Source organism: Notolabrus celidotus, chromosome 9 (assembly GCF_009762535.1).
Source record: "Notolabrus celidotus isolate fNotCel1 chromosome 9, fNotCel1.pri, whole genome shotgun sequence".
NCBI classification, from domain to species: domain Eukaryota; kingdom Metazoa; phylum Chordata; class Actinopteri; order Labriformes; family Labridae; genus Notolabrus; species Notolabrus celidotus.
The window spans coordinates 19,435,837-19,460,474 of NC_048280.1; the positions used below are offsets into that span (position 1 = coordinate 19,435,837).

The following is a 24,638-nucleotide window of genomic DNA, read 5'->3' on the forward strand; positions in this document are numbered from 1 at the left end:
CCAGGTGGCAGCTACAGTGAGTACTGCCTTGAGGTAGGGGTGACACTGGAGATGGGTGTGTTTGGACATGTGGTTTGTGATGTCGCAGCTGCTGCTAAAAATAACCCAGGTAAGATCCACAGAGTTGCAGGGGTGAGACGAGGTAAGTTGGATGGTATTGCATTATGTAGGTCTGAGCAGAAACTCCAGACAGAGTGTGGCACAACAGCGTATATGCATACTAAAAACCTGCTCTGGAGGTGTTTGACTTCATTAATACCAATCCAACAGAGTGAGCTTAAAGCCCTTGAGTACACCGGAAAAATAAACTCTCCTTGTAGAAGATGTTATCCGTTGTAATGTAAAGCACTTCCATCAAGATGAAGTCAAGAGCCTGGACAACAATGTGAAGTAGGTTGTCATTACTGTATTGACTTGAACTGTTAGTATCCTTTAATAGCATAGACATTTTTGGAGGTTATGACAAAAGTTGCCAACTGATGATGATTTACTTTTCTAATTTTGTGCACACTACATCTGCAACTAACAGCATTAAACTTAGTCTTTATCTTGCTCTCTTATCACTCCCATTCATTTAACAGTCCCTGCACTTCTTTATGTAAAAAATGTAACAACAACTCCTTACAGCCACCTTTCAAGCTTGACCATGTTGACATTTTCATTTCCTTGCTTCCAGGACGCCTTGTAAACAACCCCAATGGCTGTTTACCGTAGGAGCAGTTTGACTTAAACCTTAACCTTCAAGATGTAGAGGAGTCAGGTGGCTGACTGAACAAATAGGGCATGATGAAGTGTAAATATAGAGGAGATAATGTGTGATGGAAGGAATATGGCTTAGAGCAAAGCTATCCCAAAAACGGTAAGTAGCTGAGTGAACAAATAATAAACATCGGCTCCTTTGCTAGTCACTCTCATGTAAGGAGGTGACAGAAGTGAACAAGTGCAGATAGTGCCCTCCTCACCTCCTCTCTTGGATGAGCGGGACGATCGGGATGAAGTGGACCACTGCTTGGTCAGCACACCTCGTGGCTGAAGCGTGTCTCCTGCTGAGCTGACGACCACATCCTCAGTCTCGATGGAGCTGATGGCTTCTTTAACCTCCTGTTCTTTGTCTGGAGAAGGAGCTTCTCCATTGGCCTCAGTGGCCTCCTCTGCCTGACAGAACTGGGCCATCTTTGTGGCTAGGGCCAGCTGGGTTTCAAGTTCCAGCTGTCGGATGTCCTCCATAGTCAGACCGTACCACTCATCCTGCCAACACCAGGCCTGCCGGTGGGCTCGCACCATCACCTTTCTAAGACCTGAGATGAGACAATAAGAACTATTACACTCCTGACTCTTAACTTCATAATGATTCTACATTTATGATATGTCTGAAAAATTCCCATCAAAGTATAACGTACTGTGTCATTACATGAAAGCCTCTGTCATCTGGCTGCATACTCACCCACATCATGAATGAAGCGTTCAATTTTAGACTGCATGCCCCAGTACCGAAACTCCACCTTGCAGAGTTTGTAGGCACACATGATGGGGGTCTTCCCTGGGTTATTGTTGTAGTCCTCTATCCAGTCATCCTGCAGAGGACCTCTCTGGGTCTTCATCGACTTGTAGACCCGAGTGTCCTCCTCAACTTTGTATTCATGTGGGGGGATGGGATCTGTCACTATGTCGATTGGGTCTGCCAAAGCACAGATTCAGAAAAATATGATGACAACTGCAGAACCGTGTTGTTTTTTTTAAGCATTTCATGGCAGGTGTTACATACTTTGTGTTTTCAATACTATTTCATGATGTGTTCTCATGTGGGCGAGGTAGTTAAAAACATGTATCAACTTGTGACCAACGGCTAGACATGCTTCAAATAACTGACTTCCAGGCTGACAATCAGGCAGTCAGCCAATGACTTAATTTATGTTTTTCACCCATGTCACTTCATGCCCTAAAACGAATTATTTGTGAATGGCAGCTTTGTACCCTAGAGGCAAATGTGCTACCAACGACAGTAGAAGCATATGCAGTACCATTAAATTACCACAAGTGGGCCTCACCTGCTGCCTACGTTTGAGGACAAACATCAAGACACAACCAGGCTTAACCTACTGATGCTGACCTGTCACTGTAAACAACTCATGCAAGACAGAGTCATAACTCGCTCTATTGGTTCTCTGCTACAAATACACTTTGGAGAATAACCTGCGATGTCAAAATAAGATATTGTGCGGGACTAGAAAAGTGTAAGGAGCCTGATACACATCATTCATTTTAATATTTATGTTAATGGGTATACTGTCTCACCAATGGTCCTCTGTCTCTTATCTGCTGCAGACAGGTTGAAGACGTCCGCCTGGTTGCCTGTGTCAGGCTTGTAGTAGGTCTCAATGTCAATGGAGAACTTCTCCACAAAGGGGCAGGTGTATCTGAAGGAGAAGAGGCAAAGACATTGAACTAAAGAAGGGTACAATATGGTTGACATCTGCCATAAGTGAGAGCCTTACTTGAAATCTGAATTACTCAAGATCAGAACTATTTCATGAAGAGTGACATCACCCTCTCACTATTGAGTATAGAAAAGGTGTGAGCCATGCCCGTCTGTTGCATTCAAAGCAAAGCTGTCACTGGTTGAACAGATGTGTCAACAGGCACTCGCAGTCTATCAATATCCTGACAGTATAGTCAGGGGCACATCTCTTTTCAGCACCTTCATATCTCTGCGTTTGTCAGGCACCACGCAGACAAACACACAGACACTTTGAGAGTGAGGGGCCATCAACATCTAACAGCCTGGGAGTGCTGCTGGCCTCACGCCGATCTGATGCACGGCCCAGTTAGATTGTGACAGCTTGCTCTGAGGTCTTTATTTTCTCTTGGCATTTACCAAGGGACAGCAGCTTGAGCAGGACTTCAGATTGGGCATCAACACACTCGTCACATAGCCTTTTAAAAGTATCACACTGAACATAAGTAGGGTTTGAATTTTTAGCTATGAACTTGTGTCTTCAATTTTGCACACTTTTAAGTTGAAACCATGCGTAAAACATTTCTAAAAACAAATAAATGTGTTTTTTTGGCCAGTCTTGGCAGGGTTTCATGCTCTCTCACTCTTGATGTGAAGAGTTGTGGAGGTGGCCTTTCAGTAGGAGCAAAATCTCACCTGGTGCGGGTGTAAGGGTAGGCGTTCCACGACTCCTCTTCAACCCTCAGCGCTGCTTTGGGCAGGATGGAACGGAACCAGCTGGGAATGTGCATGCCAATGTGATAGACCTTGTGGGTGTACTGGCCCGTCCCACCCGGTCCATCTGTGTAGGGCTTATTCTCTAAGATCTCCACACCACTGCCTTCCCCACAGCTCTCTTCTCTGCTCTTTTTCTGGGAACAATGAAGTAAAATGGTGTGAGTGATCTGCAAGCATGCAAGAGTTCTTCTGTAAAAGGTGTGTTATGTTTAAAAATATGGATACGAACTGACACTAAATCTCAGATAAAGATTTATAAGGATACAGACAGAAACAAATAAACATACACAATGCCTTTTGCAGTTGCAAAAAACTAAAAACCACGCACAAGACCCAACAGCTTCCTGAAAGCTCGGTCAGTCTTGAATTCAAATCAGGAAGCCCAAAACCAGCTCATGGAGCCACACCTTTCCCATATTTACATTCCAGGCGCACACACAGGAAGAGTGGTTGGGTGGAGCTTTTAGATGCAGTTGACTAGACCAACAGCTAGGTGACTCAAAACCTACAAAGACAGGAATGTTTGGCACGGCAAGAGCAGCATAAGATACGATTATGACACCTACAGAGTAGAACCACAGTCCAAGTGCTGACGATACCAAAAACACAGGGAGCAAAGAGCAAGGACCATAAATGTCACAGATTACTCATGTATCTTTTCCATTTATCTTATCAGCAAATGTGATATCTTTCCACATAACTGTCCAAGTATGGAAACTCAATATTATGCACACATAAAAGAGAGACAGATTTCCCTTGTCCAGTGAGGAGATACGTCCCAGACAAGGAAGTGAATCAGTGAAGCTGGGAGGAGGCAGGCATGAGGCGTCCAGAGCTCCGGACCTCATTACCTCTGACAGGTCATTCATTAGCCATCCGCTCTCCTCTCAACAGCCCAGAAACAGCTCCAAGACACAGCACAGATGCCACAGTGCCATCAAACTGACTGTACACACAGCCACCCCACAACACAGGGACTCACTGTTTAAACAAAGTTGATGTGCATGTCAAGTGTGTACACACACTGTAAAAATGTCTGCAGTTGTAAAAACACACATACTTATAAAAAAAAAGTGTCTGCAGAATTTTAGAATTTCAAGCATGTTATGAGTTTTTAAAATTCACCCCAAAAAACACAAAAAAAACCCAGTATGGCATATCTTAAATGTACACGAAGCACTTCCAATTATCCAGATTGATACAGGATAAATGCATTATTATAAGAACTGGTTTCATCTGGGGGGGATACATTTTCTAAATATAGGATATTTTCCTCAGTACACAGATGACCGCACCAAATGTGGGCTATGGATTGTCCCTAATGAGGTTGCTAACAGGTGACGGCAGTCTGCCAAATGCAGTTTCACATCTTCTCTCCCCTGGAGGGACGTGTGATTCTCCCAAGCTCACCAGGAGGAAGATACATAACACAGGCCAGAGCTCAGCTGTGGGGAGTAAGCAAAGTGAAGGTGGACAAAATGCTTAATAAATGTAAACTGAATGTATACGCAAAAGAATGAACAAATGCAGAATGAAACTGTACTTTCTTCATTTGTGTACTGATGAAAACTCTTCTTCTCCATTCTACTCAGAATTCATTTTTTGGCTTAGTAGAAGAAGACAAAGTGCAGCTGTGGCGAGTCTTGCCCTGAGCATCATCACTCCCTCTCTTTTCCCCTCTCTCTCTCTCTCTCTCTCTCTCTCTCTCTCTCTCTCTCTCTCTCATTTCAACAAACAGCCATCAAACCTCTCCTTCACAGAAGCTGACAGGATCAAAGCTTACTGTATGTGTTTAGGTCTGACTTCTCTGACAGGATGAGAGTCACATCCTGCCCTTTTCCTCCTGCTATCAAGTTAGTGAGGCGTGTTTCCTGTTTGAGATGCTGCTTTTCACTTCCCTCCACAGACACAGTTGCTTAGTCAGAACATGAGGGATGTGTGCGAATGAATGAGACACAGTGAGATCCTCTCATATTTCATTTCTTGCACATTCCTTCCGCATTTGCTTTCGTACATTACTGCAAATCCCCTGTGCAGGGATAATAAATTTAAGATATGCCATCAAATAAGAAGATGCTGTAAGAGCAGAGGAGAGGAAGTGAGAGGAGAGTTGGGGTGGGGCATTGCCTGCTGAGGTGCAGATATAGCCACGCTGTCCAAAGGCCCGACTTCATCTATGAGGTTTACAAGAGGAATGGGTGGCAGGCAGGCCTACATGCTGCAGTTGCCCTGGTAACATACAGCGATAAAGAGAGGGTATCTGCAGACACCAACAAAATCTCCTCTGCTTAGAATACAGGTCTCTCTCTTTCTCTCTCATTTATTTCCCTCCCTCCTTTGCAAGCAGCTTCTCTTTTTATCCTCCATTTCCTCTTTTCATTCACTCCCTCTCTTGAACAAAACCTGACCACTGGCACGCCACTGATGTCATGGTTGCTATAGTGACAGAAACCTCACAGCAATGAGGCTGTGCAAAGAGGGTGAGGTCAGGGGGAGAGGTAACTATTGGTCACTAATGGAATTATTCCTATGCTTTGTTTTTACATGCCTTTTAAATGCATGCACGTCTTTTTTTTCTATGTGTAAACCGTCTTGCTCATCTCGTTGCACAATGTCCTGCGTAACTAAATCTACACCAACACTGTAGTTGTGAGTTTCACTTATTCAGTTATGCTCTGCGATACACTGTTCAAAAGGTGCCAAAGAGAACCATCGAGTGTGTAGAAGTGTGGTGCAGTGACTGGTTTGTGCTGTCCTGAAACGTCTGCTTGCTTTGGGGCATGAGGCTGAGTCATGTTCCCAACCAGCGACTGTTCAACTGGATTACCCGTCTGTTTGCTTCTTTAAGGGGGTGGAGAAGAAAAACAACCCAATAACCGACAAGGTTGTAGAGTGACAGGCTTATACTGTTTCAGAGGCATATATATGTTATGGACTATGTGTTCTAATCATCTAATAGTATATCAATTTAAGCAGATAGGATACAGATCTGCCTTAGCAGTTATACAGTGTTTATTCACATACTTTAAAAACACTGTCCTCCACTACTCTTTAACCCTCCTGTTGTGTTGCGGGTCAAATTGACCCTTTTAAAAGTCTACTCTAGGTAATATATGCCTTCCAGACCTGCTAAATACAGCATCAAAATCTGGGCAGCATATGACAGAAGAGTTGTCGTGTGAGTATATCAACATCACTTCATATTATCATCATTGAACCGTGATCTGTGAGAATTAAAGAACACCAGTGAACTAAATCTTGATTTAAATGGCTAGTAATGGAGTTAAAAATGAATGTTTATGGTATCTTTTGGGGTTCTGACACTTTTGGATAATTGAATATGCCCCGGGTCAAAATGACCCAGGAACATTATTGCTGTTCCAGAGAAACGAACATAACAGGAGGGTTAAAGTGCATGGACAAAATCAGAGAGGAACTCTGAACAAAGATACAGCTTGGTTGATAGTATTAATATAATGGATGGTTATTATCCTAGAACAACTCTAACAGTTGTATGGGTGGCCTCTTCATGGGAAGGTAAGCAGCTTGGAGGCATGCTGCGGCTTCATTACGCAGGACCTAAATGTTTAACTTCTCCTATAAAGCTGTTCCCTGGGGGCATCAGTTAAACACTGCAGCTCATGTGCATGTTCATTTATTTAATTATGTATAAACAGTAACATCTAGAGAAACTTGCATGTGTAAATTTACTTGACAGAATAATGAATTTCCAGAAGCTTTCCTACACAGCCAGCACAAAGAAAATAAACTTGTCTGAGCATATTCAGCTGCAGACTTTACTAGCTCCTGCCCTAACAATATTCAACCACCCGTTATGATTTTTGGTTAACCGTTAAAGCTCTCATAAAGTTGCATTTCCACCGTAATACAAAATCAGTAAAGAAGCATTAAACTGAACTAAAAGTCTCAACCCAATCAACAGGCCTGTAACTTCAACCTGCTCTGCAACAAATGTAAAACCTCCTTTGCTACACATTATGTAACCATGCAGCTGAAATCCTAACACAGCTGCTGAATCAGTGCCAAGATCAGCATGTGCAACGAAGGAAGAAAACTCAAGGAGAAAAATGCACCTAAATGTGTACAATGTGTCCACACAGATGTAACTAAATAATGCACAATATTTACCACAGTCTGAGTCACTGTGCTCTCCATGCCTCCTCTGTGTACTGCTGCTCAAAGTGCACCTGGCAGTACCACTGGATTAAATAAATCCTACTTCAAGTACACATATGAAGAGAAAAAATGTTGCCACACAGGATAACTAAAGCTGTATAAATCAGCCTTTCCTGCTCAGAGCTGTAAACCCTTAAGCTCTGATACAGACCCTCAGGCTCCAGCTCAGGGCCCAGTTTGACAAATGAAACTGTCTGACGCGGACAAAGCAGTGTGTCCATCTCCATCACAGCAGTAGGTATGTGCACAGAGTCTGCAAAAAGAGCAGAGTGCCCCCACCCCTCCTCCTGAATAAAAACATGCAGCCTATGACGGGTGAAAACAGCCAGCTTCAGAGAGTTTAAATTGGATAATCTATCAGCACACAAGCTCTCTTTGTTCCGTTTTTCCCCCAGCGTCAGACACCGTGTGACCAATCATTTCATAATTGCGCACACTGTGATAGCCCTGTTGAAAAACTCCCCTTGCGTTAATGTCTCTCCTCTCTCACTGCTCCTTTTTGTCCCCTGGCCTCTGCAATATTTCGCCGTCTTCTGGCAAGTCAGCAGGTGATGATTTGATGGCAGAATATTGCAATGCGACCTCACCTGGATCATATAGAGCTGGGCGATGCGGTACTCCTCCACACTCATGGGCATGGGGATGCGGTACTCCTTGATAAGCATGGTGAATCTTTTGGGAGGGGGGAAAGGGGGATCGGGGAGAAGATTGATAAGGGAAGGGGAAGGAGGAAGGAGGGACAGAGGGAAGGGAGGGGGAGAGGGGACAGGGGAGAGAGCTCCTATATGTGGCTTGTCAAATCAGCAGCTGCAGTCCACATTGATGGCTCCTGTGGGGGATAAGCAAAATAAGCATAAGGTAACATGCAAATAAATCTGAAAATGATTACCTGCAAGAATCCAAAGAGTAAAGTTTGTAAGAATGAAAACATGCTGTTAAGTCTGATGGTGGATCTGGAAATTCAATAGTTCTGAGAACAGGTCTCCATCAAATGTAGATCACTCAAAAGGTAGAAACCAGCTTTGGCAAGGAAGGAAAAGTGTATCAAAAGAAACAGATAACAGTTGCTCTAATTTCAGAACCTGAAAAACTCTTCTCTTAGTATTCATAGATCCATTCTTGTTGCTCAGACGTAAAAGAAAAGGGTAGAGTCGGTAGGTCATTCAGGAAATAAGCTCAATGTAGTCAGAACCAGCATCAGCACTGCGCCTCCATCCAGTGTCTCAGATCCAAGTAAGGCACTTTCCAGGATAAACTTCTCTTCTTATACACAGGCCAAAGCTCAGTGTGTGTGCGCGTGTGTGTGTGTGCGTGCGTGCGTGCATGTGTGTGTGTGTGTGTGTGTTTGTGTGCGTGTTTGTTTGTTTGTGTATGTGTGTGTGTGTGTGTGTGTGTGTGTGTGTGTGTGTGTGTGTGTGTGTGTGTGTGTGTAGTGTGGTGTGTGGGGCGACTGGCCAGCCAGATTCTACTAAGAGCACCCGTGCCTTGCTGACGTTCCCTACACCCACCCTGTTTCTCCCAGCTCTTGGACAGCATCACATGGGGGGCTCACTCAGCATAAGAAGGATTACAGATGAGTGGGGAGTATTACATAACATTGTAAGACCCCCCTGTGCATGATCCAGGTTTCACAAATAGCAGCCTCAGAGTTGCACAAAGCATTGTTTTCAAACCACTGGGCAGATAGGGGTAGGTGTGGGCTATACATAACCAGCGTGTGGGTGGCGTGAGTTGCAGAAATCTGCTTTTGACCGCTGAGAGAAGAACAGCTCTCTAAAGTACAACACAAGATCACGACTGCACAGACTGTCAGCTGGGGTGAGGTGACAAATTCACAGAGGAATATTCAATAAAGAAAAAGAAACGTTTAGTTTAAACAACATGCAACTAAATAATATATAGACAAAGACAAAGAACACTGTGATGAGCTAAATCCCAGGTAATGTTTTCGTAATCTTAAAGTAGATTAGTAGATTTTTGTTTAACACACCTGTTGATCATTTAAAATCAAAAAGTCCAGTCAATGAAGAGAAAGAACGGTCTGTATTTAGGAACAGCTGGTGTAAAAATATAGGAGCAGAGTCACCATGCTCAACACTAACAGTGTCCTGCCACTGTGGGAGGTGCAAATTTGACTAAACATCCTTGTATGAACCCAAATTCACTCTTCCCTGACCTGTGGCAGCAACTCGATCATTCTTTGGCATCATTCTGTTCTCGCCTATAATCACACGAAAGTTCCCACTGCGTCACTTTTCCAGTGAACAAGGCCAGCTTTGGTGAGGCTCATGCAGTTGCCAAGTCTGTAGTTTACCACATATTCTGTGTCCTCACAACCAGGACACATTTCACTAACGAGCATGGACAAAGATACAGCCTGTCAAACTTCTCCACCTGGAGAGAGCAGGTGCTCTCCAACAGACTGGGAGGTGTTCTAGTTAAAACAGGGTTACTTTGTCTTCCATACGTTTTTTAATGTAAAATCCGTGCTCCACACCGAAGAACAATGCATTGACAAAACGGGAGCAGAACACCACATATTGCTGAAAATAACTGCACTCATGGGAGAGGCTGGGATAAAACTAGGCTAGCCTGGAGAGGCCCACAGAAAAGCCTGCGGCTCAGGAGCCTGAGAGGCCTCGATGGTAGCGCCAGGCTTCAGAGGGGGAAGGTCACAGTGATCATCTTTGCTGTCAGTGTGGATAGTAAACAGCATCACAACATACAAGAGGCTTGTGGCAACACACTGAATGATGGTTTCAACTCATACAGCAACAAACTCCACAAGGTCTGAGAATTTCCTCTCTGCCTTTAGAAGTCACTGAGTGTGACAATGAGATACAGGCTGTTTTACTGTCTGATTATCATCACTGTGTGAGTCAAAGTCCAGCCAGCCACCACAAACTGGCAACCCACATAAAAGGAAGTGACACCAAGTATGTAAAGACAGGGATGACAAGATAAACAGATAGAGAGAGGCAGGGAAAATAACAGGCAGCATAACAGAGGGACACTGTACAGTCACAGCACGGCTCTGTCTGACAGGGTGTACTCAGAGCTGAGGATCATGGGGCTGGTATAGATGCTAAGGCATGTGAATTATTTGCAGCATAGCAAGCAGGATTATGACAGTCTTTTCCACTCATTTTTTATTGTTGAAATACACAGTACAGACAAAACAACATGCCGACAATCGCATTTTGTGTATCCAAAATTCAACCATCAACCTACTCAATTAATAGACTGAGCCTGTTTATTTAGACAGAAGATCTTCAAAGTAGGATATCAAATGTGTCCATCACAAGTTGTTTCTGCATCTTAAGGTAACTTATGTAAAAAGCACAGAGGCCAGAGAGTACATGAGATATCATAAGGAGGCTTCCATCACTGGACTACAGTTCTTTTCACTGCAATCAAGCCTGCCAGCCAGACTTGGTGTGTATGCAGGAGAGAAAGGTGACAGTGGTCATTTAGAAAATGTTAACTTCGTAACTCTACCCCACAAACAAAAACACCCGGACATTCCAATACAGCATGTATACAGGAAACAACTCTTCGGAGGGCAAAACTAACAATATGGGCTGGATACAAATCCCATTTAGTGTCTCATTTTTGGAGTAATATAATAATAATATAATCTCTACATTTCAAATGTATATACCGCCGATTTCAGTTTCTAGAAGCGCCGGTGAGTTATTCTCCACATTGTACCCAAGGCTTAGTCTGTTTTGGAACCGCCTTCTATACTAGCAATATACTGATTCGGTCTAAATTCAGCAAGTAGTATGCGAACAAGAGCAAAATCTTCAGTATGCCGAAACTCCCCGGATGTCTACTGATTTAGGAAAATTTCACAGTATGCATCGGATCAGTCTGCCTCGCGTACTGTTTCCCACAATGCACAGTGCTCGTTACACTTTTTCTTTTCTCTTCTTTTTTTGACGGGGGAACTCAGTTTTTAGGTGCTGTGAAAATGATTAAATTCCATATAAACCACTTCCTAACTTTTTAAACCATAAATTGATGCTAAAGCTGCAGTTTCTCTATCAGCTTGGCCATTGTTTAGTTCCGCTTTCCGAAACCGGAAATTCAGTGATGTCTCGCCCAGCGTACTGCAACACAGATCGAACAGAACAGTCATACTACATACTAAATTCAAACGCAGTATGTAGTAGGCAATACCTACTGCCTACTACATTAGTAGGTAGTATGTAGCAGGCCGTTTTGAAAATAGCCTTAGTCTTGCCCAAATTCATACATGTCTTTATCCCTTGCTTTCATTACTGATGAAGGCATGCATTTCTGAGTTCATTCATGATAGATAAATGTTCAGTCATATTTGTTGAAGCTATTGAAAACAAGCTTCTTCAAGAGTAAATCTGTTCTGTCCTTTTTGGGGATTTTTTTGTCAACAAAATGCCAGCAATAAAAATAAAAAGGCCAATCACAGTATCCCACAACCTAGGCTCATCCACATATTTGTTTTGCTCAGTCTAAACACAAGGTACTCTTGTTTTACAGTCATATAAATCAGGAAAAGCAATAGATCCTCACATATGGAAAGAGCAACCAGGAGATGTGTCACATTTTTCCTTCATAATGATTCATATGCAGGAAAATAAACTAATTATGATTTAATGTTGAGTTGCTCTCTAGTAAATATGAAGCTGTTATGTAAAGTTACATGTTGTACAGGAAATTATACAGCAATATTATTCCATTCATTTGGATTGGATTCTAACTGGTGTAAATGATGATTTTCGTTCACAATCAGCTGTTTAAGAACCACAGAACTGTATTCAATTGCTCCTTTTTCAAATATTATTCAGTTTAACAAAAATGGCTTCTGCTATGATTTATATATTGTCTCTATTAATTTAATAATTCATTGAATTATTGTAAAGCCCTTTTGACATACTGATTTATCGAAATATGTCCCTCTCCAGCTTATCTGAGAAACACCACAAGTGGCACAAACAAAAAAGTACTTGTTACCAGTGGCGGTTCTGGGGAGGATCCAACAAGGGCCAGTGCCCCTTTAAAACTGAACCTGGACCCCCTGTGGCCCCCCCTCCACACCAAACAAATATTATACTATAAAAAAAGCTTCGGTATTGCGTCGATGTTACAGGCAGAACACATGCGTGTGGCACTTGGTTCCAGTCCCTTAGAACACTAAGGGACTCATGTTGAGTGTAAACAGCCAAACAGCTGCTGTTAGTCTGCATTTTGATATAGTACACAGTAGTATATATGTCTAGTATATATAGGGATGCACTGATGTTTTGCCAGTTTGTTCTCAACCAGTCCTCACCCTTCTCAGTCTCTTTTGTCAGAGTTGAATGTGTCCCTCTGACAACAGCCTTGGCCCCAGCCTGGCCCCCCTAGTAAAATTGGTTTAGAACCGCCACTGATTGTTACATGTTTTGTCTCTGTTAATTGCTGCTAACAGTTTGGGATGCGGACACTTATGCGTAATACAATTATTGTGGCTCTGACTAGGATTTAGGACCTCATAGCTTCTTGTTTAATAACACACTTCAGCTTAATGACACCCTCTAAATTAGCTGTTCTGCAGATGCAATCCCAAGGTCTATGCTACTCCAGTTTTCTAAAAACAGACCTGTCCCTAAAATGCTTCGCGCCCCTGGTGGTCTAAGCCCTGTGTCTCTACGACTTTTTCCACGATGACCAATGCAGATGCTGGGCACAGTGCGGGCCCTGTAATGCATGATCCACCAGCAGCCATGAGAGAGTACTGGCACCATGCTTGACCCAGAAAAAAGCACTCTCACACACACAGCTTAAAAATAGCCTGGTCACAATAATCCTAGCATACGCAAGCAGAGTGCCTGACGTTGTTTGTTCAGAGAATATGCTCATTCCCTTCTAAAAATACAGTCTCTGCTCCCCTCTAGGCAGTGACGCAATAGCAGCACACCCCAGTGCACAGCGCTTATCACACAGCAGCCTCAGATGTTCCAGCTCCCGTTTCCACAAAACCGAAGCCAGTGATAGCTACAAAATAATTTGAGTAGAGCTGTGATTTGTACCTCTGCCTCACATCTTTCTTAGCCTGTTAAACAGGTTACCACCTGTGGCAAGACAGAGCACCCTGAGGTTTATAATTACACCTTATCTATGACTCTTGAAGATACAAACAATCGGGGGTCCAACACAATCCTTTCGGTCATGAAAAGTACATTTCTGTTAATATTGATATTCATTCTTTCATCTTTTTTGAAATAGAAACAAGACAGATGCAGCAACTAAAGCTTCTTTTGAAGCAGGTCTGAAATTCTTCATCAGAGTGAGTCTAATGGAACTTTCCACATAGCATGATACCTTTTAATACCAGAGCAGCCAGAGGAAAGTCTACCTGTAAAACACATCTGTGTGACTCTGAAAGCTGGCATAAACAAACAGTCAAAGCAGTGCCCATCTGCTCACCTTAAAAAAAGGACAAGTGTCTAATCTAATGGATGAAACCCAAAGCAAAGGCCCAATGTAACAGACAGGCGCCTCTTGCTTCTACACACAGACCTTAAATGCACCTTACACTCTGAGATCCATTTTCCTTGCCACCCAAGGCTGTCCTGTACCACAATAATAGAAAGTGGTATTACTAACTCTGTCAGGATGTGCAACATATAGCTCAAGGTTGGAAGCTACAAGTCCAGCAGACAGGTTGACCACAGGACAGAGAGCAGCAGCTGGGCCCTGCTGTCGACACAAAGCAGAAAAGCGAGAGGGAGGTGTTGGCTCACAGGAGGCCTTTTCCCCAAAGGCCACAATGGTGTTGCCCCTTTAAATTTAGCTCTTTTTTAGAGAGCACCACTACGAGGTGGAGCAAAAGAGGAGGTGGTGAATCCCAGAGGATTGGGGGGGGGTTCCCTCATGACTTACTCGAGGTCGGGCCCCCTTTAAATTACAAGTGGAAAATGTTAGCTCTCAGACTGCCTAAGATACAAGAGATCAGTTTCACACGGCGTTGCCTTGACACTGCAGAGACAACTCCAGCTATGACAACCACTGCAAACACTGCCTGTGACAAGAATCCTTGATTGAGTTGATGGGCTTATGGGCCAATCCAGTTAAAATGTCAAAAGGCTTAAGACAGTGCTGTCTGGGCTGGTGTGTGTGCACACTGTGGCCAGAGTGAAGGGAGTTACCATCTTTCAGTGATAGCCAAAGAGAGCTATGAAGATGTTTCCAAACAAAATGTAGACCGATTTCACCTCTCTGTCCCGTTCAGTTGGCAAGGGTAAATATGAAGCTTCATTAATAAGTGGTATACCTGAGATAACAATAAACTAGGTAGCACAGATGAGATAACTGAATTACGAAGCGGCAACATCCGGTCTCAAACTATGAAGCCCATGCGGAAGTGTTATAAACTGCAATTTATCGAGAATCAGCTTGAGGCTGGCTGCAGAAACACCGGAAACCACATCAGCATTTGCAGCATTAATAAACATGTTTACAGCCTGGTTCAGAAAACGTCATGGCTCTACGTCGTTAATTTCTCTATCGGCACACACTGTACGGGGGGTGAATTTTTTTCTAACGTGACAGTTCAGAAGATATTAAAGATTATGAGTTTTTGCCCAAATAAGGACATGTCTGACTTGACTCCCGGTTGGGAACACATAGCTGTTGGTTAGGAGGCTCAAACTCCAGCTCTTTACGTCACACTCTGCCTGGTTGAGTTACACATTTCCAATATGGCCGTCGATTGGCTTTAAAACAGCACTCAGGAACAGATGGGTGACGTCATGGATACTACGTCCATATTTTATACAGTCTGTGAATTACACCCTACACAATCTGCAACCCTAAAAAGCTAAAAAATACTGGATATGCATTTTTTCCTCTGGACTGACTGCTTTTTCCCCTCCGTTAATCTGTTATAATTAAGGTGTTAAATGGTATACTGGGGGTTTTGACTTCATTGGTGAAGTTGCAGAGTATCAATAAGTCTTTAACCCCGCCAAGGAACAGCAAGTGGAATATTTCTAAACCGTATTGTACTGCTGTTTGGGTGGAGGCTTTCAGACAAAGACTATGTTTCACTTTGTTTGACTTCCAAAAATCACCTAAAGGTGAGCAAACATTTCTTCTTTCTCCAAAATTAAACAGATCAGGTTGGTTAGCTCTAACAAACAATGCACTCAAAGACGGAAAGAGCAAAGGCGGGGAAATATTTGATGTAGTCTGAAATATTTGATGTAGTCTGCACAAGAGACTCCAAATTAAGCTGAGCAAACAAAAAAGACAAATGGAGATTAAAAATTATGTGATCTTTTATGATCAGATAAAAGATCAGGGGACCAAAAAACATGGTTAACCAGCATCTGTGCTTTAAGCCATCAAAGCAACATGAACATGTTAAATGTAGGGGACATTGATGAAGACTCACTCTAAACAGAGCTGTGTCTTCTTGTGGGATATACTGTAAGCATCCATGATGAACCTTTAAAAAAACAGACCATCACTTTCCTGACACTCAGGCCCATGTTCCTCTGCGGGCCAAGGAGGTGGGAGGCAAAACCTGCCCTTGTTCTTTACTCATCATTTCAGTACAAGGGAAGAGCTAAAAATACCATTAGCATCTCCTCCTTTGTGTTCCACCTCCTTCTCTGCCTCCTACAGTAGCCCTGCAAGTAGGACCTGCTTCTTAAAATCATCCTTGTTTACACAGTGAGAGAACCAACAAGATCCACCAGCGAGCACAGACACAAGCCAAGTGTGTGATGCAATGAGGAAAACTGAACTTTGCAAAGAAGATTAGTGCAGAGCAAGAGATAAAAACAGCAAAACAAATTGAGTTTTAGTCGGCACAGAGATTAGGCAAGCCACTCTCCAAATTTAGGACAAAAGAGTAATCTGAAGTGTTGTATCTAATCAGTAAGAGCTGTAAAATGTCACATATCATAACACCTGAAATAAAGCCATTTGGTTCTTTCTAATAAAAATCAAAAACATTGCTGGATGTTGAGTTTGTATAAAAATGGCTGCACAAACTCTCCAGGCACTCTCTACAAGGCAGATCAGTGAACCACTAAATCTGCAGCTTTGAACATGTGGAAAAGTCAAGTTTAGATTAGATACCCCCACAGCCTGTAATTAAAATTCTACATTAATAAATCTGATGCCCGGCGACTGCTGAGAACTTTAAGCTGCTTTAATAAGAAGAGCCATTGTTTTCTTTTGCCTCAGTGGTGCTCATCAACTCGGCATTTTCAAAAACAGGCTTGTTACATACCGACTCTATCTCTAATCAACGCCATGCTTCACTCTGAATCCAAAATTAGATGACCTTGTATGCAAATTACATCTAGATTAATTTACGGTACGTTCCAAGGTTAAATGAGGATCTCCCCTTGCTGTCATTCTGTGCGACACAGGCTGCATGCAGAGAGCAGACTTATGTAACTCCACAGATATAGAAAATGAAAGCACCCCAACTCTAACATGCTGTCCATCCCATTAGCTAATTTGTGTAGCCTTCACGGCCCAGGGCAGGAAATACCTTTGTAGGTTTAGACAATCTCTTTCAAACATCTCCATCCGCCCCTCTGAGCGTTATAGCAACAAGATGCTGATTCAAATCAAGGCCTTCATGCTAATGTTGAGCCCACTGCTGAGTACTTGCTCAGCACAAAGCCCAGCTAAGAGGCTTTGAGGAGTAACAAGTAATGGATTTCAAGTATCATTGCCACTAGCAGTCTCTCACAATAGTGCAAAACAGACAACATGAAATACTATAGTGATGAGGCAGAGGCTTGTTATTGCAGCCACATAACACCTACATTATCAGTCTGTCACAGAATGCTGCTGATTCACATGTAGCAAATATTCAAACATCAAGATTTGGATGACAATCAACCAGCTTATTATCACTGAAGAAGGAGTTTAGAGGAGGACACTTGATATTAAAAGTGCAAAAAAAATGTAAGCTATAGCTTCTGAATCACTGAATATCTGGTGTTAAAGGTATGTGTTCAGAAAGCATTGGCAGCTTAGAGGCTTTTGTTAAAACAGTGAAGCATAAAAATCAGAAGATATATGTTATCAGAAACCATTGGCCCCATCTATTCAATCCATTTGTAGTTCAAAAAATCGAACATCTAAAAGACTTCTTCATCAGCTCTCTCTGATAACTGTCGAGGCAACTTTCTGAATAACTGTCGAAGATGAGAAGTGGATGAAACTCTCTAAAACATGAGAAGTAAAACGTTTCGCCTAAGGCCAAAATGTATTCCCTTTCCTGACCCTTTATCCTCTCCATCATTGCTTAAACGAATGGGGGGGTGTTACCATGGAGACACAGAGGGCTCTTTCCTTATTGGTTAGCTTGATGAAGTCAGAGTGACGGGGAAAGTAGAGACGAGATTCTGTCGGAGCTGATACTTCTTTCTCCTGTTTCTTCTGTCTCCACTTTCACTTTTGTGCGTTCCTCATCACGGCTCGTTTCCACCACACTCTGACTTCTGTTTTCTGGCTTCAGCAAAGCTTTATGATTCAAACTACCATTACCGAAATATATGCCACACTGTTCTATTCTCTGTGTGTATGTATGTAGGTGATAATTCTCTTTACAGCAGAATGCAGGATTAAAAATCAGTGGTGGGTGGAAGGCACATGTCTAAATATAGTTGTCTATATGTGGGTTTCACAGACCTCACATGTGAGTTAAAAGTGCTTCATGATTATTGCTTCACTGTACTTTGGTCCAACGAAAAGCCTACTAGTGGCTGCATCACTTGAAGGGTTAAAAACACCTGATGACCCATGCTATTACGACACAAGGTCTGTTCACAGAGTTTGAAATTAACCAACGGTAGCTTCCTTTTCAACAGTGTTGTAATGACTGAGAGGAATGTACTGAAACAAAGGAGGAAACGATGTTCAATGTTCTCTGTGTCCCAATTTTTCATGCTTTAGTGAAAGACTGTAAGAAAAACAGATCTGAAAACTGTTATTTAAATGAGGGAAAGATGAGCAGAAAAATAAAAAGATGTAAGGCAAAAACTAGTTCAGTGACAGCGTGGACAAAGGAGACACCAGACAGAGTGATGAAGCAACAGACGAACTTATAGCAAGTTGAAAATGTGTGAATATGTTGGTACCATTTCCCTGTAATATATGTAATGAAAGTATCTAGACCTGTTACCTGTTTGCTGAGATACACTGGACAGAAAGAAGAGTATATGAAAGATATGATTACTGTGGAGCTGTGGGAGGAGGTCACACTACCGTAGTCTAAAACTGTAGCTAATCACACTTACGACAGATTAAGTTCTACCCAGAGGGTATCAGGGCAGTTAAACCCTTCAAATGTACATTAATATGAAACTAACTTTTTGTTTTCATTCGCTTGGCAGTTAACTTCATAAAAGGAACAACAACACTGATCTTAACTTTAGACAGATCCATTAATTGGGATTATTAACCGCATTTTGACATAATATGCATCGACCAATGCCTCTACTAACAAGGCCAATTAAAACAATTAAACGTATAATGTCTGCAGTGTGGCTGCTGTCGAGCAATGTTAGCGATCCCTCCTGTTTCCACTTGGTCATTCTGCATTCTACTGGCAGAGCTCAGGTGCTGTGGAAATGTGGGAAACGTGCCAACAACAAAAAACATAACATTATATCGGCATTATATATCGGCCATTGCCCAACCTGCTCTCTAAATATCGGCATCAGGGAACTGGTGGCCTAGAGGTCTAAGGTGCCCCACATACAGAGGCTACAGTCCTCGTCGCAGGGGTCGCCGGTTCGATTCCCTGCCGGTTGACCATTTTCTGCATGTCTTCCCCCGCTCTCTGCTCCCCACGTTTCCTGTCTCTCTTCAGCTGTCCTATAAAATAAAGGCAAAAAGGCCAAAAATATAACTTTAAATATCGGCATCAGCCATTGAAAAAACAATATTGGTCGACCACTCACCTTAACACAACAACCCATCAGCCTCTGCTATTGCTTTTATTCTGTAATCTTTTATCAGTCTTCAGTTTCTGGTAACCAAACCCCTATAAATATCAGTTCCCCTGTTTTTATTCAGAGGACACCTTGCGTTGAGGAAAATCAACTGTCCATGATAAAAATAAAAATAAAAAAAGCTGTTGGAGAAAACCCGAGGCTGTCAGCTGCCCTTTGGTGAAATACCTCAAACCCTCTTGTGCAGCACGATTAATGCAGGCTTCCCAAAAAGTGCTCAACCCAGTGACCAAAGACAGAAGCTGTCTCTCACACTGACCATAAAAGGCCAGTTTCAAAGATGCTCATGGTCCTATGACTCTAGTTAATATTTGGTCGGGTTCTGAGGTCACATTTACAGCTCTGTGGAAAACCAAGATTTATCACGTATGGGTTTTTCTTATCTCAGCCAGAGCTTAGAAAAAACAGAAACTATTTATCAGTCTCATACCATAAAGGATTGTGATGTTACTCTCGCACAGACACCCCACTCTGAATGGGGATGTGTGGCTGTGAATGGGCATAACACATAGAGACTTTCCCTATAAAAGCCTGTGTGCCTGGAGGAAGAAAAGGAAAAGCGGCGAGGGGGCAGCGGGGAGGGGTAGTTGGGGTCTGAAGGAGCCTATTTTTAGCCTTGAAGAAATCAGGTGTCTGCAGCCAATGGAACCGAAAAGGGAGCGTGGGTAAAGTGACTGGATGAAGCGCTGTCGCTTTCATTTTACTTGATCCATGTGATTCAGAGAGCGCTGTAAGGGTTGGGGGTGGGGTGAAACAAGACATAAACAAATATGAAATGACATATATGATCCATACTGACAAAAAACACAAGAGGACAGCAGGCAATTTTCATTCCATAAGGATAAATAGTTTCAGGGCTCCAATAATGATGCCATTATTTACTTGAATGGTCCGTGACGGCCTCACAGTATATTTGGACACACTGTAAAATCAGTAGGAAGAAATCCACTAACCAGAACTCCAACAACATCTCATTTCAAATTAGATTACCTAATATGTCATCTAGGATTCTGGACATTGCCTCACAGAAGCAGATACTCTTGAATCTTACTGTTTAAGTTTCCTGGTAGAGAAGCTGTGTGTTAGAGTGCTTCCATTTCAGTTCTTGTACAAGCCTGATGAATATTACCACAAAACATTACCATAACCTTCCCCTGACAGGATATCCGAGATTTAATTTCTCTTCCATTAAATGAAACTAAAGACGGGGCTCAAAGAAATGGTCCATTGCTATAAAAACATCTTTTGAGTAGACCCACTTTCCCAGAAAGGGTATCCAAAGGGACTAGGACATGGTGCAGCGCCCTTAAAATAGTCTTTGTCTCATTTCCAGACAATAGGAGATGCATTATCAATAATGTGCCATTCATCAGCATGCTCATCAGGGATGGGTGGAGGCAGCTCAACACTACATTCGCATCACCTGCTCTGCTCTAAGGAGCTGAGGTGGGATGGCTGGTTGAGGAAGAAGGAAGGGAGTCTGTGGAGATTGAGGTGATGAGAAAACACAATGTCCCATTCAGTGGTTGCCTTGAACCCAGGTGCATGATGGGAGCTCATCTGAAGTACTGTTATGATGCCTGACTGTCAGCTCAAGATGAATTAAAAGAAAAATTTGACCATTATTTAAACAGCCAGCTGGCAACACATCCCTATGCTCCCCTAAGAGGACACTATAATTTGTAAAAGAGATTATTCAGAATTGCTTCAAACCCCTATGGGTGCCCAAATGATTGAAAAAGCACCCAAACAAACCTGTGTTTCCCCACACTGTTACTGGAAGGGGAAACTTTTTGAATTTCCTTTTGGGTTCTCTGAGAAAGCTATCTGTGCAAATTTGCCCAGTTGGTCAATATCCACTCTAAATACAAAACAATTAAACACACAAAGTTATAATTTCTTAAGAAATACTGAAGACAGGCAACAATAAATCTAATTTTTCAAAGCGAAGAGTTGGTTTCTGCTAACTGATGCTAGTCATACAGCCAAAAACCACACATTTACCACCATCTAGTCTTAAATTCAAGGGACATAATCAGCATTTGTGTTCAAACCATGCTGAGTTGTGACCATGAATTCAATTTTGACATTATGCAGCTAGGCAGATCAATAAACTGGTATAGCTCCAACCCCCTGAAGATGTGATAGGTGACATTTGTGATGCACTCCACCAACACCCTCATAGGTAGAAAAAAATGTATCGACAAGATATTGACAGATATGGTTTCAAAAGCACGGACAGCCTCAAAAGATGGATTACAGGCCCTGAATTATGGAAACAGCTATTCGTGTTTGTTTACATGTGCTGAGGATTACAGGGCTCATTTGAATGGAAAATCACAACCTAAATAGACACACACATTATGTCAGTCTTCCCTTATCATTAATGTATTTCAGAATAAAAGACTCCTGTCCTGTTGTAACGTATTTAACATTAATGAAGTAATACATATCTGACTGAGTAACCTTTAACGAGATTTACGACATTTACCTGATCATACTAATTACCCCAGTAATCATGTCCTCTGACAGGCACAAAAAGGAAAAGGAAGGAGAAAAGGATCACTTTTAAACTCTGTTACAACAATGTTTCAAGGGATCTAACAGAAAACGCACTCACAGTTTGTTGAAATCTTCTGCGTTGTCAGTGCACATAGAAACCAGTGTTCTCTGACTGTCAAAGAAATTATTGAAACTTTAAACAAGCCTTTGTAACTGGCAGTTATCATCAGCTATGGGAAGAATCATTAAGACTACAGTCCAAGATAACATGAAGGGCCTGTTGTGTGCGTAACTTAAAAGCTGATCTTTCTTTCTACAAGTTCATTGAACAAACAGATTTCAAAAATAACATGGCAAGCTGTATATTAAACTATTAAGTTATATCTTTACAAAGCAATCATATGCAACCATGTGACCAATTCACCAACTTAGAAAAGAGCCTCAGGGAGATCATGGGGCACAAGCCTGTCCATTTATTACATGGTATAAACTAAATTTAGAAAAGACGAGGACGTGAAAATTGTCCTTGGCTGTTTATCAGTTTTACAACAACCCTATCTGAATAAATACACCCTACATTATCTTATCAGCTCGCCTTAAACAGTATACTGAGTGACAGTGATTGTATAGTGTGTGGGTGTCAAACAAGACACATGAGATCAGTATGCATTAGATGTACACATAGTGCACAGTCTAGTCCAAGAAAAGAACCAAGACTACACTACCGTTCGAAGATGTGCTCATGTTCTGAGCAACTTAAACAACACCAGCAACAGCAACATTACACAACAGTTCCACAGGTTTGTTCAATATCACAAGAAATTAAGCAACAGGATTGTGAAGTTAATAAGTTGCCACACAGACAGGGAAGTGAAAGCAGCAAGGCTCATGTAGCTGATTTTAGTGTGTTTGCACCTGTTGTTTTCTGTGCTCTTCCTGTGTCAGCTATCTCATCTGATATGCTGCATGAATAGTACACAAACTGAACCAAAAGATGTGGTGAGGACGAGTGAAACACGACATTCAAATTTGAACTGACAGGAAGTATGTCTTGAGTTGTTTCCTCTGTACATTTGTTAAGTGAATTTTTGATAGACTTTTTAAATCAAAGGCATTCCTAAGCAAACTGGGGGCTGTAGTTAAGGATCAGAAGGCATGTCACATGTAAGTATAAAAAAATACTCCCTCACAAAGATACCACGCAGTACTATCAATACTCAAACAGGGCTGAGGCACATGCTCACAAGCTACAAGCACCACTGTCAGGAATTTTCCACTCAGATGTACAGCCTATATTTACATATTCTCACAGCGTTTTTCTCCTGACCATCAGGAGGCTGCCAGGCTCTTCTGTAACTGTATAACATCAGTGGAGTGGTGGGTAATTTGACTCTTATTGCAGAGAGCTGCGTGACATGATGAGCAAACATTAGCTTAGTATTTGGATGCAGTAGGAAATTATTATCCTCATTTATCACACAGGTCATGGCAGTCTCTCTGCTTTGCTTTTGGCGTTGGCTTGAGAACAGCTTTAAACCAAGAAACACGTGAAAAAATTATTATGCAAAAAATCTCTACCGACCAGGTGCATAATCACAACTGTGCAGACGATGGACTGATTCATAATCACCTCCACTCTTCCTCCTTCTGTGATACTACTGTGTTTGTCTGCTGTGGCGGATCCAACAGACACCTGAGAGTTTAAGTGCTATCGGGTTTCAGTGTGATCCTGTTAGACTCTTTGGTTTACTCTAGACACATTCAACTTGCCACTACTCCAGTCTAGTCAGTGAAGAAATGCTGAGGAACAATACAGCTACTGATTGAAACCAGATAACATGTAAAATGTGCGTGTGTGACTATCCTTCAAAAAGGGGCAGCAAATGAATGTGCAACACTGAGGCTAACATCTAAATAAAAAAATGTGGAATACTAAAAAATCTCACTGGAAACACCACCAATCTTGTCTTAATGTCTTTTAAATAAACTAACTTAAAACAACTAATAAGAAAACATATTACTGCAAGAGTGCTAACCTTCAACAACACAAAATGACTTTAAAGAGAAGCTCTTTTAACCTGTAACAGTACCACAGCAGCTTGATATGTAACAAAATCTGCATCACACCTTCAAGAGAAGCGTGAACGAGATGGAGAATTGCCAATAAGCTTAAGGTGTTTGCTGTGATGTAGAACTTGCTTTAGGGAATAAGCCAGAACTCATGGTGATCTTTGTTAAAATGATAATAAAACAGAGAAATGACTTTTGGAAAGCATGGGAAGTGTAAATCCTCACAGCCAGAGGACTGCGAAGTTTGTTGCTTTGTGAATTTACACTGATTGTGTCACTTCAATCGGATCTGACCAAAACAATACAAGAAAAACAACATAGTTATCAAAAAACAACTACATTCATTTGTAAGAACAAGAGCACCAAATACATGACTGAATTACAAATGCTGAGTCGTAGAACTCTCTTGACCATTTCCACGTTGTCGCTGAGTTTAGGAGCTTGGAGATTTCAGTTAATTAGGCTGGGTGTTTGGACAGAGCCCAAATAAGGCCCATCATTACCTGAATAAACTGTACTGATAACAAATGCAGCATTGAGAAATACACCAGATTAACCAGAATAACTTATTTTCCTCTGTTTCTACAGTTAGTTTTTAATCTTGTGATAAACTGTATTTCATTACTTGA

The 24,638-nt window shown here is 42.0% G+C and overlaps 1 protein-coding gene across 5 annotated transcripts in view; it reads right to left on the reverse strand.

The window, feature by feature from the left end:
* LOC117818590 (membrane-associated phosphatidylinositol transfer protein 2-like) overlaps positions 1–24,638 on the reverse strand; it is a 45,189-nt gene that overhangs the window by 17,997 nt on the left and 2,554 nt on the right. For 2 of the 5 annotated variants that reach the window (XM_034691537.1, XM_034691540.1), the window contains exons 2-7: positions 19,123–19,300; positions 8,017–8,258; positions 3,152–3,366; positions 2,296–2,417; positions 1,445–1,678; positions 963–1,298 (exon numbers count right to left, since the gene is read on the reverse strand). In XM_034691537.1, coding sequence (XP_034547428.1) covers positions 963–1,298; positions 1,445–1,678; positions 2,296–2,417; positions 3,152–3,366; positions 8,017–8,094 — 985 coding nt within the window. In that variant the 5' untranslated portion in view covers positions 8,095–8,258; positions 19,123–19,300. Of the gene's footprint in view, positions 1–962; positions 1,299–1,444; positions 1,679–2,295; positions 2,418–3,151; positions 3,367–8,016; positions 8,259–19,122; positions 19,301–24,638 lie in introns of those variants that run through there. The other 3 variants (XM_034691535.1, XM_034691539.1, XM_034691538.1) reach the window with 2 other exon arrangements.